Source organism: Narcine bancroftii, chromosome 5, assembly GCF_036971445.1.
Source record: "Narcine bancroftii isolate sNarBan1 chromosome 5, sNarBan1.hap1, whole genome shotgun sequence".
Taxonomy (NCBI): domain Eukaryota; kingdom Metazoa; phylum Chordata; class Chondrichthyes; order Torpediniformes; family Narcinidae; genus Narcine; species Narcine bancroftii.
This window is the reverse complement of record NC_091473.1, coordinates 26,873,516-26,893,727: the sequence shown is the minus strand read 5'-3', so window position 1 is coordinate 26,893,727 and position 20,212 is coordinate 26,873,516. Positions and strand designations below refer to the sequence as shown.

At 39.6% G+C, this 20,212-nt stretch overlaps 1 protein-coding gene and 1 long non-coding RNA gene across 36 annotated transcripts in view; both read right to left on the bottom strand.

The window, feature by feature from the left end:
• Positions 1-20,212, bottom strand: part of LOC138763207 (contactin-4-like) — a 2,221,540-nt gene that overhangs the window by 949,065 nt on the left and 1,252,263 nt on the right. The window contains exon 7 of one of the 35 annotated variants that reach the window (XM_069936997.1): positions 5,417-5,551. The exons of the other annotated variants lie outside the window; for them this stretch is intronic. Coding sequence (XP_069793098.1) covers positions 5,417-5,450 — 34 coding nt within the window. The 5' untranslated portion in view covers positions 5,451-5,551. The remainder of the gene's footprint in view (positions 1-5,416; positions 5,552-20,212) is intronic. 35 annotated transcript variants of the gene reach the window in all.
• LOC138763218 (uncharacterized) lies at positions 9,379-13,501 on the bottom strand. Its single transcript, XR_011357408.1, has 2 exons — positions 13,379-13,501; positions 9,379-9,731 (listed from the first exon to the last, which is right to left on the bottom strand). It is a non-coding gene; the product is annotated as an uncharacterized lncRNA (long non-coding RNA).

The following is a 20,212-nucleotide window of genomic DNA, read 5'->3' as shown; positions in this document are numbered from 1 at the left end:
CAGTCCTTCATGGCAACCACTGTAAGGAGGAACATCCAATTCAAAGCAGATACTTTGCATCCATTTCTTTCAATGAGGTCATCTTCCATTTTTATAACTTATTTGTTTTTGAGAGAATGCAAGCATTGCTGACAAGGCCAGTATTTATTGGTCATCCTTACTTTCCTTGAAACGGTAACAATAGGCTGCCTTCATACATCATTGCAGGTCTTTTTGTAGTGAAGGTACATCCAGTACTCGAAGTACTCGAGATGGCAGAGGTCGACAGCATCGAGTCCACGCTGCTGAAGATCCAGCTGCGCTGGATGGGTCACGTCTCCAGAATGGAGGACCATCGCCTTCCCAAGATCGTGTTATATGGCGAGCTCTCCACTGGCCACCGTGACAGAGGTGCACCAAAGAAAAGGTACAAGGACTGCCTAAAGAAATCTCTTGGTGCCTGCCACATTGACCACCGCCAGTGGGCTGATAACGCCTCAAACCGTGCATCTTGGCACCTCACAGTTTGGCGGGAAGCAACCTCCTTTGAAGAAGACCGCAGAGCCCACCTCACTGACAAAAGGCAAAGGAGGAAAAACCCAACACCCAACCCCAACCAACCAATTTTCCCCTGCAACCGCTGCAATCGTGTCTGCCTGTCCCGCATGGGACTTGTCAGCCACAAACGAGCCTGCAGCTGACGTGGACTTTTTACCCCCTCCATAAATCTTCGTCTGCGAAGCCAAGCCAAAGAAGAAGACACATTTACAGCCACAACTACTCTGTCCCATTGGTGAACATTCAGAGTGATAGATAAGTACCCGTGAAGTGATGCGCTATCCTCAATTATATCTTCCAGTAATGTGGAGACTGTGATATCACACGCATGACCAGTGACCTGCAGATGGTGGAAAGCATTGGAGTGCTGGAGGTGAGTCACTCATGCCAGAGGCCCAGTCTTTGAACTGCTACTGCAGAAAATGTTTTGATGTAATTGGTCCCACTGAATATCTGGCCACTGGTTACTTCCAGAATGTAGATTTTGAGACTCTTAATGCCAAGACCATTAAATGTCAATGATTGATGTCAGATAATTTCTTGTTAGAGATAATTATGACCCAACAATGATATAACTTGAATGTTGCTTGCACTTATTAGCTCACACTGCTCTATTTAAAATGAGAACTGCTTCATTTTACAAGCAGTTGTGAAAGGTAATGGATGAAGCAGCGGAAGATAATAGGACACAGGCCAGTGTCCCATAAAGCTACAGTGTTATTCCACTAACTGTCCTTCCATTCTCACAGCCATTATAACCATCTACCTTTTCTCACAGAGTATATAGGAGTGTTTGTCCCTTAATCATCATGGACCTTGGATTTATTAAGGTCACATAATGCAATACTCAGCCAAATGGCAGCTTTATGTGAACAGCAGTCATTCTCATCTCATCTTGGAAAATATGTTCCATGATTAGACCAAAGCTCCCCTGAGATTTATTGCTGAGTGTTTCTGGCAAAACACGTAATGTGCATAAATGAGCATTTGTTCTACACCACAGAAAATATAACCCATTTTTAAAAATTCCTTCTTCATAGATCAGTCCTTTTTTTCAAAGGAGTGAACTCTTGTCGTTCTTCCTCTGAGACAAGTAAAAACATCAAAACCATGAGAAATACACCACTTAATTTTTTTTAAAATTCCATAAAAATCTATATTTTGTCTTTTTTTTTAAATTCCAATCTCCTCACAATGAAGGTGAGATTTTCATTTTCATTTCCAATTCTTTGCAATGCTACATTTGAAGTTGATTTAATTTGTGTCCAAAACTCCTCAAACACCATGATTCATTGGTAACGCACTACAACAATAAATGTGTTTTTATTCTTCCTTTGCTGTGGACAATTTCTAATTTTCCCTCAGGAATTTAAATTTTTCACCTTGTTGTCCAATCATTTAATTGACCTATTTTCCCTTAGAATCTGCTTTGCAGCTCACTTTCACATCAAGCTTTCGTCTGAACCTGGATACAATTCAGTTCTCTTAACTTAATGAGATGGATTTTAAGTACTTGAGGCCCAAACATTAATCTTTGTATCAAACTGTAGTTCACACACATATGTTAGCCTTCTCAATGAGCAACAGACTTCAATTTTAGGAAATGAATATGCCTGTCTTGGTATGACTCCTGGATTGCAGAACTTCCAGAAAATTCTGTTCACTGCTTATCCTTTGGGACCTAAGCAGCATACTTTAGCCAAATTTCAGAACCAAACTCTTTCTAATCAGTAACTGATCGCAACCTGCCCTTTGTCCTGATCTTATTTTAAATTTCCAAAAATAAATCCACCCTCAGTTGATGCTCCAATTATTTTCCTCCATTCATGAACCTGCCCAGAATACAAGCTCACAATCTTACCCATTTTGCACATTTCATGACCCACTGGACTGAATAGAGGAAAGGCAGTTGCATACTTAAAATGCACAGAGACTTCACTGATATACATATGGAGTTAACCATAAAAGTCTGTAGATGCTGTGATTGTCACGTAATATACAAAAGTGCTGAAGAAACTCAGCAGATCATACCTCGTCTACAGGAAGCCAACATTTCAGATCTGAACCCTTCATCAAGGTGTGAGCAAAAAACAAGCAGGCAGACAAATAAAAATGTGGGGGGGGTGGTTAGAAAGAGGAGAGAAGGGACAGGAGGAGGAGCACAAGGCAATAGACAAGGGAGGATATAATAGTAAAACCCTGAAGTGATAGAAGGAAGGGGTTGTTCTCTGAATAGAGAGGGAATAGGCTAGGGAGCTGGTGGACAGGAGAGAGAGATAGGGAAAGGGGAGAGGGCCTATGAAACTTAGTGCTATCTTGCTGGAGGGTGCCCAGAATGTTGTTGTCCTTTCAATTTGCTCGTAGCCTTAGTTTGGCAGTGCATGAGGCCAAGGACAAACAAGTCAGTGTGGAATCAAAATGATAAAGGGTGCACAAGATAATTCCTTTAGATTCACAAGTGAACTGCTACTTCACTTAGAAGATCTATTGGGGGCCCCTGAGTGGTAGTGAGTTACAAAGTGTGGTTGCAAGTGTACCATTTCCTGCAATAATCGTGGTATCAAGAGAGCAAATCATTTCAGTCTCCAAGACACCTCTGCACTCTGATGCAGAGTTGCCTGAGGCTATCTTCAGTTACCTCCCTCAACTCTCACTTCTGCTTATCCTTCCCCACAGGAAACACAAACAAAATTTTAATTAAACATTTTTCCCCAGTTCCTCTGACTCAACAGAGACATCTCTGTTCATCCTCAAGGAGACTTCTTTCCCTTGAGACATTTTTGTTCTCAACACACATCTCTTTGAATTCTGCCTTACACTGTCTGCCAAAGCAATGACAAAACCACTTTTAGCCCTCCATATTTCCCTCTTCACTGTGCTCCAATATTCCTTGTGCTCCTCAAGGGATTCCCTCCAACTTGCCTAATGGACATTGCAAGACACGAGTTCCTCCATCATTTATGTGTTTTTGCCTGTATCTGATGCACACTTTTTTTTCCTCATCACTGCTTCTTTATCTCTTATTGACCAGGTTCATTTACCTTGTCATTTCAGTTCTTTTCCTTGCTGGGAACATGTTCATCCTGGACCTTATCACATTTTTAAAGCCCTTTCCATTTGGCAATTATGCTCTTAATATCTAACATTTGCAGAATAAATTATCACAATATCATCTACCATTTCTTTCAATACGGTGGGATGCATTTCATCAGAACCAGGGGGCTTCTCTACCTTTAGCCCATTAGTTTGATCAACACTACCTCAGTGATAGCTACTGCATCAAAGTTTTCTCAAATCACATCCATTACAATTCTTCTTGGTTTGTTAGATGTGCCCTCCTCTGAGAAGACCCACACAAAATAGACATTCAAAGCTTTGACATTTTCTGCATTACTCAGTATTAATTCCCCTTTCTCATCTTTAAAGGAGCGTACATTCAGTTGAGCCATTCTTTCTGCTTCATAGAAATCTAAAATCTTTTATTATCTGTTATTATATTTTGAGCTAGTTTACCTTAATAATCTATCTTCTCTCTCTTCATTGCTTGGTTAGTGGCTCTTTGATGCTTTTTAAAAGTTTTCCCAATATTCCAGTTTCTCTCTCTCCTGGTGATTTTGTGTACATGATCTTTTAGTTTGATGCCTCCCTTAATTTCTCTGTTTATCCAAGGCTGGTTCCCCCACCTTAACCATCCTTGCAATTATCTGTTAAATATTTTTTGGCGAACACTTTTGAAAAATATCTTTGGAAACTTTTCAAAGACTTCCTCAGCTGTCCTACAATAGAGCCTGTGTTCCCAGTCTACACCAGCCAAAACCACCCTCATCCTGTTGTAGTCTCCCTTTTTTAAGCATACTGCACTGGTTTTAGATTGAACTAATACAACCTCCATTTAACTGAAAAATTCAATTATATATGTGATCACTGTTTTCAAGAGGATTCCCAATGACAAGGTCACTTATTTTATCTGTCTCAATGCACCAGCTACAGCCATCCCCAACTGCATTCGCAAGCAATCCCCCCGAACTGCACAATTTGTATTGATTCCACCTCCACCAGAACCATTTCTAAAGCCCAGAAATCTGAAACCTACTATTCTACACCACTGCTCAAGCCATGTAGCCATCTTAAAAATTCTGCTTTTCCTACTCTGGCTGGTATGTTGTTCCAGTCATACATAATCCTGAGCTTATTACCTTGAAAACCATACTTTTTGCTTCTTAATTCCCCAAATTTGGCTTGTAGGATCTTGTCCCATTTTTTAACCTACATTTTGACAACAGGATGTTCACCTTCCCCTTTCAGAAGGCCTGTAGCTGTACCAAGCCATTCCTGACCCTTGCAACTGAGAGGCAACACAGCGTCTGGGAGACCCATTTATAGCCACAGAAACTTGTGTCTATTCCCTTCACCATGGGATTCCCTCCCACTGTATCTCGGCTGCTCTTTTTCCTGCCTTCCTGTGCAGCAGAGCCACTCATGGTGCCAATTGCTGCCTTTTCCAATGAACCAACTCTTCCAACAGCATCCAAAATGGTGAGGCCACCTGCAAATTGGAGGAACAACACTATTTTCAACCTCAGCAGTCTGAGAGCAATACTTCATGCCCTTCTATCTATCCTCTCCCCCTACCACATCTCAGCTCCTTTCTCTTCTATACTCCCACCTATAACATCTTACTTGTTAGCCTGAGATCCTCGCCCTTTCCCTTCCTCCTACATCCTCCCTCATTTTTTTTTATTCAGGTGTTGTGCCTGATTTTTCACATTCCTGATAAAGGGCTTAGGCCCAAAACATTGACTGCCTTTTCCATCCAATGGATGCTGTGTGACCTGCTGAGATTTTCTACATATTTTCTTTTTTACATCAAAAACTATACCTCTCTTTTGGAGGGTGTTGACTGCAGGGGACATTTGCTCTACACTTCCTGTTGATCATCCATTCCCAATCTTTCCTTTGGCCTTTAAATGCAGTGTGACCAACTTGTAAATTGTTCTTCCACTCTCTTCAATACCTGGAAACAAAAACTTAATACTGCTTTATGACAACAGTTTTAGCACAGTGAATTTATTTTAATATGTTATTTAAAAATGTTCATGTAATTAATAAACCTATAAATCAAAGAATATTACATTTAAAATTACAATGATTACTTGATTGTTTTACTCCACCCTTGTCCTCCCTCCTTCTACTTCCCTTCAAAAACTATGCAAAAATATCGATGTGATATATAGTTTTTTAAAGGAAAATAGTTTCCAGGATTGTATGAAGGGTCAGTTCACACACTTGGATCCTACAGTATTTGCACAGCCATTTTAAGGAAGATTAACAGGTCTTAAGAGGCTGGAAGTAAACTTTTAGCCCTAAACTTTGCATATACAGGAACTAAATTTGCAAAAAGGTAGCATATTTATTTCTTAAATTATGTAATTTTGTACATGTGTAAGCAGTGAATATTTTCCATTTCAATATTCTTTAAATAATTTGTGATTCACTGAGTGTTTTAAATATAATCTTATCTGAGGTACACTGGATTTTTGATCTACCTATTTTTGATCCCAATGCTTATTTCAGTCTTAATTACAATTATATTAACTTAATACACTGAGGTTGATGAATAATTGTTGTGGAGAATATTTCATGATGATTTTTTCCAAATTACACCAAACATTTTGTGAAAGTTTTTTCCATTAATGTGCACTTTTTAAAATCACTTAATTGCCAGGAGATCTTCTAAAATTGTTGTTCAAACATTCCATCTGCAAGCTTTCCAATTCTGGGTGTTCCAATTTCATTTTTCCCCCCTTTAATCTTTTCTAAATACAATGAAGTAAAAAATGTTTTCACAGACCTCAATTGTTTTTTTTTCCATGCTAAAATTTTGTTGTGTTATAAATTCTGAACTCCATTTCATGGATTTTTTTTCAATCAAACCTGATACATTTCCAGAACTTATTTGATATCTTTCTCTCATAAAAAAACTGAGAACATTAATTGTGCAAAAATATCCACTTATTTATTTTTTGCTAAAGTTATCAGTATATTTTTGCAAACTTCAATCTTTTCAATCTTTCCCAAAGATTTCAGTTTTTCATAAAAGTGGAAAATTTGTTGGCAGTTTAATGTAAAACAAATTTTTATCAGTTTTCTGACCTAATTTCATGATGAATGAATTATAACATTTCTATGTGGCATTCTTATGTCATTTTTCAACAGCTCTCTTAATGCACATCCGTTTTATCTCTACATTATTGTAGAAAGAATTGTTGCAAACTTCTTACTCACTGCTATATAAAGTATGTAGAACTCCAATCAATTGTACTAACCCCATCGACTGCTGAGTTAAAATGAATTACCATCTCCCTGTGTCACATGTTCTCTATTGTCCAATCAGCTTCCTGCTGAACTGAGCTTTCCAAATCCAATTCTCTGAGTCACCTGACTCCAATTGCTAGGTGCAGCCTTCAGATAAAATCCCTATTGAAGTCTGCTACATTACCATTAAAACAACAAACAGGAACATTTCATGGATATATATTTGATGATTATCTCCTGTTATAAAATGGCTTTTATCAAAATAGCATAAAATAAATTGATGTGGACACTTTGCTTCTTGGACAAAATACAGGCAATTAAAAATGAACAGACAAGCTTAAAGCCAGATAAGCTTTTGAAAAAAAATATAAATGAGAATAAAATCATCCTGAATAAGTGATCAGGTGCATGGTATAAAAGTTTGTAGAGGCCCGTGCATGGATATACCAACCGGCCCACAAAAATGGCCGACAAATGTGGCAACCATGCGGATCAGGGGTGACATCAGCTATCATCTCAGGTCACCTCTGCGTGGTGGGAAAATGGGGAACTCTGGCAGGAATGCTGGCCAATCCAAGGCCAATGGACTGATGATGCGGGGCTCTGACATCAGAGCCATGGGCCAATATAAGCACGACAACCAAAGTAATAAAGCAGTACCATTTTACAAGGCTTTGGTGAGCGTGTAATTCTTCTCTATGCTTGAGAAGTGCATAGGCTACACTGGTGACCCTAACAGGTCTAACCGGCAGTTGGATCCAAAGATGACAGATCAAGCAGAGCCAGCAACAATCCACGTGATATCTCTCAGGCTTCCAGTGTTCTGGGTGTTGCAACCACATGTGTGGATCAAGCAGGCTGAGTCTCATTTCCCTCTTCATTACATCACCACTGATGACACCCACAACTTCTATGTGGTGACACAGCGGCAAGAGACATAGATTCCCTACGGCAGTATCCAGAGCTGTTGATCCGCATTTTCAGGCTCTCCCAGCTCGTGCAGGCCACCCGATTGCTGCATATGAATGGATTGGGGGACAGGGCCCAATTTGCCCTAATAAGTGAAATGTTCACTCTAACCAAGGGCCACAGGTCTTGTCTGCTCTTTGAGCAGATCTTTTTGGAGAAGCTGCCCAAGAATATATGACTCTTGCTCATAGTCGAGGACTTCAGCAACCCTTGGAGTGTCGCAGCCAGGGCGAACATGCTCTGGAGAGTGAAAAAGGACACCAGCACCATTGTAGACTACATCAGCAAGCCCCATGAACAACCCCCAGTGAGATTAAGGCCAGTGGAGAGGGAACTGAACACCCTGGGACAACTATGCTACAACCACCAGTGATAGAGTGTGGAAGCCCGTGAATACCGTTCACATTGTGGGTTTTTGGTAAACACCCTAGCCAACTGTCAGTTCCTGATCAACACAGGCGCCGACATAAGCATCCTACCCCATCCCCCACCAAAGATAGTATTTGGTGCTCCTTTAATCATTCCCGGTAGTTCCTGGGCTGCAATAAATGCCAGGAAGACCTCACGACAACCTTCAAGAACTTGCGGCAAAAACTGGGATCCTTGATCATGCGGCAACCCCACCGCAGAGCCAGCCCAATCATAGCATCCCAAAGGGCATAAAGACTTGTCAGTACATGTTCGTGAGGAGGGACGCACACAGACCACTCTTACAATGAACCTACGAGTGGCCCTACAAGGTTGTTAGAGACAATGGTTCTAAGGACGAAACCTCTACCATCGTCCACCTGAAATTGGTATATCTGGACTGTAATGAGTCGGTCTCCACTCCCAGGGATGCAGTAGCAGGCCACCTAAGGCTACATACCATGGCCAGTTGCTGGTTCTTTGGGGGGAGGGTCATGTAGCAGCCTGCACGAGGAGTCATGGACCAGCCTGCAAAATGGCAATCGTGAAGACCTGAGGTGGGGAGGGGGGGGGTGACACCAGCTGTCATCCCAGGTGACTTCTGCATGGCGGGAAGATGGGGAACTCTGGTGGGAACACAGGCCAATCCAAGGCACCAGGGGCCCATTTAAGCCAGAGCAATAAATCAGTCTCATTTTCCAAGGATTTGGTGTCCATCTCGCATAGCGCCTATGCTACAAGATATCCATAATTTCTCCTCAATCATAATGCTTAATGGATGATCACACAATTTTTAAAACTATAATCCTTATTGCATTCATGACACTGGGAGAATTCAATTGTGTCTTACTCTATTTCCCAGTGTAAATTCATGTTGATTTTTATCTCACAATTTATCATGGTCTGCACTGAAATAGAGTGGATAATGTACTTAGAATGAAACCTTTTTATTCAGTCATTGTGTCCACTTTAAACAGGCACTGTATAAAGATGTTCTAATATACCTCACTGATTTTATTTCACATTGGGCAGAAGTGGAATGCCTTTCTAATATTTGCTCAATTACAAGCCTGAGCATGAAATTTAATGATTTGGAATTTAGTGTCTTTATGTCAATGTTCAATTTCTTATTCAAGCATGAAACTAGTATTATGGGTTCACTGCTCTTTATTGAAACTGCATGCTATTCCTTTCCAATTTTGGAGTATTTTCAGTAAAATTGTCATCCTGCCAATAGATAGGGATCACTGTACAGTTGCACAAGGACAAAGCTTTACAACATTGGAGGAAAAATCAGGTGTTCATTTGAACAAAATTAATCTGTGCAACAGCAGAAGTGACTGAAGATGAAATGTTCCACCAAAGGGAATATTCTCTCCATTGACTGGCACAGGGAGCAACAAGAAGTATTTATAGATGATGTCAGGTCTGATCCAGTAACTACAGTATTTTCATCATCCAAATTGCTTTCTTATGTGTTGACTTTAGGGATTGTTGGCACACTGTCAAATAAATGTGATAATTTTATCTTGTGGCAATGATATCATTTCAGAAATACTAACTGCGATGTAATTTAGGATTTACACAGTCATCACATTGGTGACCATCTCAAATGATTCATGCAAGGACATAAATACAGAATTCTCTTACAGAAAATAAAGGAAATGATTAGGTAATTCATTTTTTTTCTTTGTTGTTGATATATTTGGAACCTTTTTTATTCAAAGATTATTAATCAATTTGCATTTTAAGCTCTTAGAATAGATATTTTTCAGAGTGGCTTAGTATGAACTAATTTCATATTGGATAGATAGGTAAATAAGTTGCTGAATATCGCACCTTGGAATTGGCATCATCCTAGTCTTTAACTTCATGACACTTAAATTTGATTACTTTCAAATTCAAGAAAGACCATCTTGGTATTCCAAATTACAATGACAATTGCACATCATCAATTTTGAATTGGCTGTAAGAAACCATGAGGTTTTATTGCTGGATCAAGATGTTGATCACATCACCTAGATCATCAATGTTCCCACTTTGAGCTGTTGCTAATGCTCCATAAATTGCACATGATCAGGCATTCACATTCATCAGGCAATTAGAAAAGCACTGTAAATGTATGAAGATGAATTTAGACAGGATGTGTCCCTGGAGCAACATTTCAGAAGTCTGTTCTCAAAGTTGTTGCCACACAAACATACGAGAACCACTTCAGTTTGTGCAGTTGTTGATGCGACACAAGGACAAAGGCTTACAATATGAAATGGAAAATATTGTGTTGGTTTTAATAAAGTTAATTAGTTCAACACCAGAAGTAACTAAACAGTAGTGCTTTGAGATCAGTATGATCATTATTCCAATTCTTTAAAATAGGTAATTAATTTTCAAAGGCCTGCTTATCTCCAGGGTCCCATGATAATGAAATTTACCTTGGGCCAGAATTTGCTCTAAAAATAAAGATAACATTGAGACATCTCAACACCATTTAGTTAAAACATTAAAATGAAGGGCAGAGCTTTCAGTGATGAACAGAGTTCATTATAAATTGACGGAATGAAATATTGTTCATTTTGGGGAAAGATTGTGGTGCGGTAGAAACAGTGTCTCTTCTTCCCAATACTTGCAAGTTTAAGCTTTTAGTCACAAAATTCCCAGCAGAGTTAGAAGGATTCTTCTATGAGGAAACTAGCAGGTTATCTCTCATATCCATACAACTGTATGAAGAGCACTATGACATAGGATTGCAAAGAAAAGTACCAATTAATACCAAGCAAAGGTATCATCACCACACTGTTATGGTTTTCATTCAGGAGCATGAGGACTGTCATTAAGCCTGTGGTTTGTGCTTTCACACATTTATACCTTCTCCCCAATGGGAGGAGGGAGAAGAAAATGTGTCTGTGGTGTGATGGGTCCCTCAGTATATTGGCTTCCTTTCCTATGCAGCGAGAATCCATAGAGGGGAGAAAAGTTTGTGTTATGTTCGATGCTTCAATGGTGCACCTGTAAAATTTGTTGAGGGATGGGGGTCATGATGAACATTTTTGGATTCCAGATATAGAAAATCATTGCATATCTCTGGGTGACAGATTTTGAACAGCAAGAATAACTCAAGCAAGCACATCTGCAGTTTACAACTTGAATCGATCAGCAGGTTTCTTGAGAAAGTGTGCACTTTGAAGGCATTGACTCAAAAGAGAGGGAGGAGTATTTACCCAGTGTGTTCCAAACATCGGTTGCAAGTTGAAGGAGAGGAATAATATGGAAATTGTAGAGATTTCAAATAATAAGGCCCAGAAGCATTCTTGTAGTTTGGACTCGGAACTTGCCTGCTACCCTGTCTGCATGGTGGCAGGATGAGAAATATTTTTCACCAACTTTTCAGGATACTAGAAAAGGGGCAAGATTTGTATCTTTAGAATCTGGAGCAACCTGTGATTTATTGTGTTATGTTTGACGAGTTTGTACATTCTCTCTGTGACTGTCTAGCTTCCATCAGAAGCTCTGGTTTCCTCCTGCATCTTGTATTTGTGCAAACCATTTAATTGCTGTAAATAATATGGTTGTGTGTGATCTTGTAAAAATAGAACAAAAAGAGGAGTTTATGGGAATACATGGGAGAGAATGAATTGCCAGGGCAAAGTGAAGAAAGGAAAATGGGATTGTTCAGATTGCACCCCTGGGAGATGATGTGGCCTCAACTAGCCAAATGGCCTGTTTGTCTGCTGTTATAAGATGAGAAGTTCCAGGTGTGATACAAAAAACATTCATAAATCTCTGGATTTCATCCGAGTCTCGTGCAAATTCATCTAAAATCATGAGATTCAGGGAATGAATGCATGGCTATGAAGAGGTGAAGATAGAACAGTTTCATTACTGGTGCCAGAAAAGGTCAGAAAAGGCACAAATTAAATGGAACTGCAATCAGGATTCCAGATGAAAAGCAATGATGGCCATTAGATGCCTGAGGTGAAGTAAAAAAAAACCCAGAGAAATAAGGTATGGATAAAACAAAAGAATAAAAGATTGGATTAGGAAATGTGATTCAAATGAGTATTCCTTACCCACACTGACTCCATGTAAACAGCAAGCTGAATGAAATTCAATCATTGATCTCAATTTGTAGGGTGTAATGTGTTTTTTATTGCTGAGACATGGCTACATGATAGCAAGACTGGGACCTGCATGAAAGTCAGGGATAATGCACGAGGAGTAGCAATCCAAGTGATTGACAAAAGAGGGTTTTAGATGTGTCAACCCATTTAATGTGCTCTTTCTTTAGATTGGACTGGTATGCATGCCACCATTAATTTAGTTGGAACGACCCAGGGACAATTTAGAATTAAGGATACAATGACCAATTACCTCAAAAACCCCCCAGCCGAGCAGAGAATTGGCATGAATTTATAAAGGTTTAGGTGATTATTAACAAACCTCAGACATTTTTTTCTCATAATCTTCCTTATTCAAGTGCATGGATTCGCATAATGTTCCTATACTGATGCTTATTAAATGTCTGGCAGAAATCTTGGACTCATCAACTTCAACCTTTTGACAATTTTATGTCTTGATTGCTATCAAGTTGCTTAGCCTCAATTGAAAATGTCTTGTTAAATGTTTGAAATCTGACATGATAACTATAAATTTGATCTGAGGCCAAAGAAAAGTTAAAATGTTCCTTTTCCTCCTGAAGAAATCTTGTAATATACAAATAATTTTCAGACTAAAAATGTCTGAAAAAGCCATGGAAAAACATGGAAACATGGCATACATCTGGAACAATTGTAAAAATATTACATTGTATGTCAAACATATTCATTAATTAATTGTTGGTAAACTTTAAATGCAAAAGACCAAGAAAAAATCTCCATTAATTGTTGAAAAATTGATTAGGACGTACTCTTTAGATTTTTACAGACTTGAAAACAGTAATTGCAATACTATTAAAGACAACATACCGATAATTTATTTTTAGAAAATGCAATATGTCTTCATTTGAAAATCTATCCAACAATTTCTCGACAAAGACCATATACTGAGGAGTCAGAATGTAGGGTGGAAATCCAAAATCGGATTGAATGGTGCCACAACAATTTGCTCTCGACATCAGCAAGAATTTAGGAAGGCAAGGGTGAGGGACACACACCTGTCTTCATCGATGGTACAGCAGTGGAGAGTGTTTGGACTTTCATAGTTTCTAAGTGTCCACATATCAGGCAATCTCTCCTGGAACCAACCATGATGATGGCACATAATGGCTCTGTATTTGAAGAAATCTGTTGAGATTTGGCATGTCATTAAATACTCTTTACACCTTTAACAGGTGGAAAATATACTGACTGGGGTGCATCATTACAATGTTTGGAAACTCGAGTGCTTTGGAATGCAAAAGGCAGCAAAGAGTGGCACATTGAGGATATTTATACGAGATGCTTCTTCAAGAAGGCAACTAACATCATTTAAAAAAAAAACATTATGTTGGCCACAATCTATCCTCAATGCAATCTTCAGATAGGTATAGAAGTTTGAAGTTCAGCTCTTCAAGGTTCAAGAACAATTTTTCCAGCAGTTTTTGGGCTTTTGAACCTACTAACATTACCTAACCGTAAAGTACTTTCGGACCATAAAAAGATCTATCTGGAGTATTGAAACATCATTTCTTTGTATTCTATTATTTTATATTAATGATCGCTATTTTTTATATCTTGGTATATTAAAATGAATTAATACCATGGACCATGAGTGTATCTGCGTGGTTGCAACAAGAGTTTCAGTACATCTGTGTATCGAACATCTATGTATAGCAATAAACTCTCATACTCATGAAGATTTTGGGTTTCAGTGCTGCATATTTGAAATGCAAGCCTTACCTATTCAACTGCTTAACTCCCACTTCTGTTAGATTCCAATTCGATTAAAAGAAAACATTCAATGGCATCCTCTCCAAAATGTGCTTCCCATTAAAAGGGACAGGATGGGTACATTGAAAACATCAGCACAAAAGCAGTGAACCCAATAAATAAAACACATGACTCCATTTATTTTCCCTGCTTTTATCTACCTCTTGCGCATGGCAGTCTCACATTGCTTTCCACTGCCTTTATCTTTTTTTTTTCAAATTCATTCATCTTGGAGCAGATTGCTAATACAAATTCAAGAGGTGGGTGGTGAGCCATGACTATCCAGGTGGTTTGCTTAATTGTTCAATTCTAAACTGGAAGTTAATAGTCTTGATCTGTAACTTAATATTTGTGCTGAAATGACATGTTAATCTTCTCGTTTGTGTGTGTTTCCCTCATCATAGCAATGAACACAATTTGACACAAATACATGTTATCTGCAAAGTAATTCAAAAAATAATTAAGTATCTCCTTTGCACCAGCCCTATACTGTTTTGCATGCTACATCTTTATACTTGTCAGAAAAATTTTCAACAAAGAAGTTGATGGATGCTGAATTTTCAAGGTGAGAACTTCAAATGCCCCCAAAGCTTGGACACGAGCAACCCTGATAGCAGCATTTTATGTAAAACAAAATTTATTTTTCTCTTGAATGTGCATGACAGTCTTATTCAGATGCATATTTAGTAAAATGTATGCACATCTTTATTTTCCATCAAGTTGTAACCATTATCCTCACTCTAGTTTTATCATACAGTGAGACCTTTTCTAATCCAATTTCTGAATTACCTGGTGTGATAGCATGGGATCCTATCACCACTGTATATATTTGTATATATTTGCATATAGTGATAATGATTGGCTGAGAGCTGTAGCCACATCTACTGGCCAGGTCATAAAGGGCTGCACCTAATCAGATCCAGGTCAGTCTGAACAGGTCGACCTTGATGTACTACATTCCAGTCTTTTGGTAATAAAAGCCTTGATTTGAGTCAACAAGTCTTTAAGTCATTCGATGCACTACACCTGGTTCCTTTCGCTGATTTGGAACTTGAATGAACAAAATGCATCCTTCAACAAAGCTAGCCTCTATTTGACATGCAAAACATTAAATGGATGGAGAAATATTTACAATAACTGGAATTAAATATAGGCATTGGAGTCATCTGTTTAACCACTTGACCCTGTTTGGTCATAAAATGAGATTGTGGCTGATCAATGACCTGACTCCACCTCTGTTCTTTTAACACCATCTTAATTCAGAGATCAACAGATTTGGCACATTATTTTTTGTAAAAAAGTTCTAAACATCTTGAACTCTTTCTTTATTTCAATCCTGAAAGGCCAGGTCCTATTTGTTTTAGATTGTGATGATGCAGCTTTCTAAATAGACTCAGTAAGCTACAAAACAGGTTTTCTCTATCTACTTCCTTTCCATTTAATATTGTGAAGATTATTGATGTCAAATCAACTTTTAGCCTTCAAAGTACAGGAAAATAAAACTCAAGTTGGTAATAATTTTATGAATAATGAAAACAGTGGAGTTCCACCATCATGCTGGCAATTTTTTATTGCACCCTCTCCAAGGTCCCAGAGATGCTCAGTGTATCTCCAGTGAGCACAGTTCTCATGGGAAGCTTAAAGCCTTTTCTGTTTGTTAAATTATTCTCATAAGTGCTCCACCAAGCTAAGTTCTTTTTTATATGGAGTATCTTAATTGAAGTGATTTTATACTGAATCAGTAAGGCTGCACCTCCACCTCTTCCATTCTCAATACAATTTTCAATGTTTTGCATCTGGTATGGGAAGAAAAGTAGTGATGGGCTCAAGAGTGTGGTGTGTGCAGAGAACCAGCGGACGTGAGTGTGTTTTTAAAAAAGCATGGAGGGTAACTGAAGGGTTAAAAAGTGTGATTTGTGGGAGTGAGTTCTTGAGATAATTTACAGAGACAAATAAAATGAGGGGTAGCTAAAGAGGAGTGGCCAGTGAGTGTGTGGCTCAGGCTCGAGAGGCTTGATGAACAAAGGCTGAGGACGAGCTTGATTCCAAGAAGGTGTGACCTTTGATTTTAAGGTAGGAAGGGTTAATAGAAAGAGTTAGGGCAGTGGAATGCTCTGAGTGCAGGATTTGGGAAATCTGGGACAGCCCAAGTTTCCCTGATGACTACACCTGCAAGAGGTGCATCCAGCTCCAGCTCCTGGGAGACCATGTTGGAAAGCTGGATCTGCATGAACTCCGAATCATTCAGGAGGCAAAGGCAGTGATGGAGAGGGAGACAGTCAGGTTTGGTGCCAGAACAAGTGTTAGAGACGGGCGTTAGGGTAAAGGGGGGGGGGGGGGGGGGGTGGGGCGCGCTGTCCAACAGTCATAAATTCATTCATCAGGGAAGAGGGGCACTTGTGGCCTACCTGCTGAATGGATGTAAACCTCCTCTGATGTAGTAGCCAAAACTGTTGCTTTTATTGCATGGAGAATCACTAGCATGGGTACAACTAGACACTAGTGACGCTTGGCACATGCTAGTGATGCGGGTGGGGGCGGGTCTGACAGCGATCGATGGCCATGAGCATTTGGAGGGGGCACAACACCTCACTTGGGGAGAAATAACCCCCTTGTTAAGAGAGGGAAGGGGAAGAAGCAGAGAGTGCAGAGCACCCCTGTGGCCATACCCATCAACAACAAGTATACTGTTTTAGAATCTTTGGTGGGGGGGAATGATCTACCAGAGACAAGTCAAGGTGGTCAAGTCTCCGGCACAGAGGCTGACTCCCCGGTTCAGAAGAGAAGTGGGGAAAAGAGGAAAGCTATGGTAATTAGGGACTCATTGGTTAGGAGAGTAGACAGGAGCTTCATTGAATGATATTGGGGCTCTTGGATGGTATGTTGCCTCCCAGATGCCAAGGGTCATGACGTCTCTGATCGTTAATAGCATTCTTGAGGGCAAGGGGAAGCAACCGGATGTTGTGCTCTATGTGGGGACCAATGACATAGATAAAAGTAGGGATGAGGCCTTGAATAACAGATAATTTAAAAAAATAAAGTAACATTATTTAAACAAATTTGGGAACCGTATATGGAACACAACAGAGAGGGCTTGTCTCGGACCTCCACCCCCTAAAATGATAAAATGATAGAAGACAAAATTACTTGATCCAGTGTGTAAAAGTAGATGACACAATTTTCTTGTTTATTTTCATTGTGTGATGACATTGTTTAAGGGTTTTATTTTATTATATATGTTGAATGTTTAATGGGTTTGGGGGGGAGGGAAAGTAGGAGGGAAAAAAGGGGAGAAAATGCCACTGTGTATATTTAAGAGAGGAATGTTTGTATGTATTTTGATTGATATGGTTCACAGTGTGAAAAATAAAATAAAAAATAAAAAAAGAAGAGGCATATAGATAGTTAGGAAAGACGTTATAAAGCAGAACTTCAAGCGTGGTAATTTCAGGAATTCTGCCTGTGCCACGTGCCAGAGAGGGTAAGAATAAAAAGTTTTGGCAGATGACTGTGTAGCTGAAGAGTTGGTTCCAGCGGTAGAGGTTCAGATTTGTGAATCATTGGGATCTCTTCTGGGGAAGATTTGACCTGCACAAAAGACACCTGAACTGGAGAGGGACCAATATCCTGGGGGGTAGGTTTGCTAGAGCTGTTGGGGATGGTTTAAACTAGTTTGGCAGGGGGGTGGGAATCAGAATGTAAGGGGAGAGTTAGGGTAGAAGGACAAAAGCATGATGCAACGTGCTCTGAGTTGGTGAGGAAGGACAGGTAGGGGTCAAAACATAAAGGTAGACAGTGAGAGTGTTTGAAATGTGTCTACTTCAACATTAGGACTATGAGGAATAAAGGGGATGAACTCAGCATGGAACTACAATGTGGTCACTACTGAAATTTGACTGGAGGAAGGGAAAAATTGGCTGATGGAAGTACGGGGTCGAGGTGTTTTAAAAGGAATAGGATGGGAGGTAGAAGAGGCCTGGGGGGAGTGGGGAGTAGCATTACTGGTCAGAGATAATACCCTGAGTCAGTGTGAGTGGAAGTCAGAAATAGGACGTTGAGCTATCACTGTGCTGGGAACAAGTTATAGGCTCTAAAATAACCCTTGGGACACAGAGGAGCAGATAAGCAGGCAGATTTTGCAATGGTGTTGGAAATATAGGGTTTTAGTTATGGGTGATTTCAACTTCCCTAATATTAACTGGAACCCATTGACTGCAAGAGGGATAGATGGGGCTGAATTTGTCAGGTGTGTTGAGAAAGGTTTCCTGATACAAGATGTGGACTGCCTCTCAGTGGATGAGCATTTTGTTGAGAGTGATAACAACTCCCTTAGCTTCAATATAGCTATGGAAAAGGATAAAAATAATCAAAGCTGGAAAGTGCTTAACTAGGGAAGAGCTAATTATGAAGGGGTAATGCAGGAACTAGTGAGAATAAATCAGAAATACATGTTTAAAGGTGAAAGCACAGAGTAATATGGCAGAAATTTAGAGACCATTTGTGTAGGGTTTGTCTCACTGGGATAAGGAAAACATAGTAGGAAAAGGGAACTGTAGCTGACAAAACAGGACAAGAAACAAGAGGAAGAAGGAAGCATACATTAGATAAAGGAAGCAAGAAACAGGAATGGCTCATGAGAAGTATATGGTAGCCAGGAAGGAGATTAAGAAAAGCCTTAGGAGAGCTCAAAGTGGGAATGAGAAGGCCTTGGCATGTAGAATTAAGGAGAACCCTAAGGCATTCTATGTGTATGAAGAACAGAAGGATGATGAGAATGAAGATGGGGCTGCTAAAGGATAAAGAAGGAAACATGTGACTGGAGGCAGAGGAGGTTGGGGAGGTCCTAAATTAATCCTTTGTTTCGATATTCACAAGAGAAAAGGACCTTGATCAGGGTGAGGTTGAAATTAAACAGGCCTGTGTGCTGGACAATATGGAGATTAAGGAAGTGGAAGTGTTCAATCTTCTTAAAAACATCAAGATTGATATACCCCAGGTTGCTGTGGGAAGTGAGAAAAGAGATAGCTGGGACAGTAGCTATGGTCTTTGAATAATCATTGGTGCAGGGGAGGTGTTGGAGGATTGGAAAATGGCAAATGTGGTTAATAGGGATAATTCTGGGAATTATAGACCAGTGAGTCTTATGTCTGTAGTGTACAAACTAATGAAGAAGATTATTAAGTCTACTCAAGGATAGTCAGCATGGCTTTGTGAAGGGAAAGTCATGCCTTATAAGTCTAATCGAGTTTTTTGAGGATGTAACAAAAACATTGATGAGGGTAGGGTGGAAGATGTGGTCTACATGGATTTTATCAAAGCTTTTGACAAGGTCCCCTATGAGAGACTCGTCCAAGAAGTCACGAGGCATGGGATCAGTGGAACCTTGGCTGTGTGGATAAAATATTGGCTTGTAGGAAGTAAGCAGAGAGTAATAGTGGAAAGAATGTATTCTACTTGGAGGTCAGTGACAAGTGGAGTACCCCAAGGATCAGTTTTGGGATCCCTGATCTTTGTGATTTTTATAAATAACTTGGATGGTTCAGTAAGTTTGCAGATGGCACGAAGGATGGAGGAGTTGTGGACTGAGCTGAAGGTTCTCGAAGGTTACAAGAGGATATAGACAAGATGCAAAGTTGGGCAGAAAAGTGGAAGATGGATTTAAATCCAGATAAGTGTGAGTTAATGCATTTTAGAAGGACAAACCAGAAGGCTGAGTAGAGGGTAAATGGTCAGTTACTTAAGAGTATGGATGGACAGAGGGACGTTGGGGTTCAAATCCATATATCCCTTAAGGTTACCGCACAGAGAGCAAGGATAATTAAGAAGACCTATGGGATGCTGGGATTCATTAATAGAGGGATTAAATTCAGAAGAAGAGCAGTCATGTTAAAACATAGTAAAAACAAATCTTTGGTAAGACCACACTTGGAGTATTATGTTCAGTTCTGGTCACATCTTTATAGGAAGGATGTGGAAGCTATGGAGGGAGTGCAGAAGAGATTTACCAGGATTTGGAAACTAGTCTTATGAGGCAAGATTAGCAGAGCAGGGATGTTTTACTTTGGAGTGTGGAAGGATGA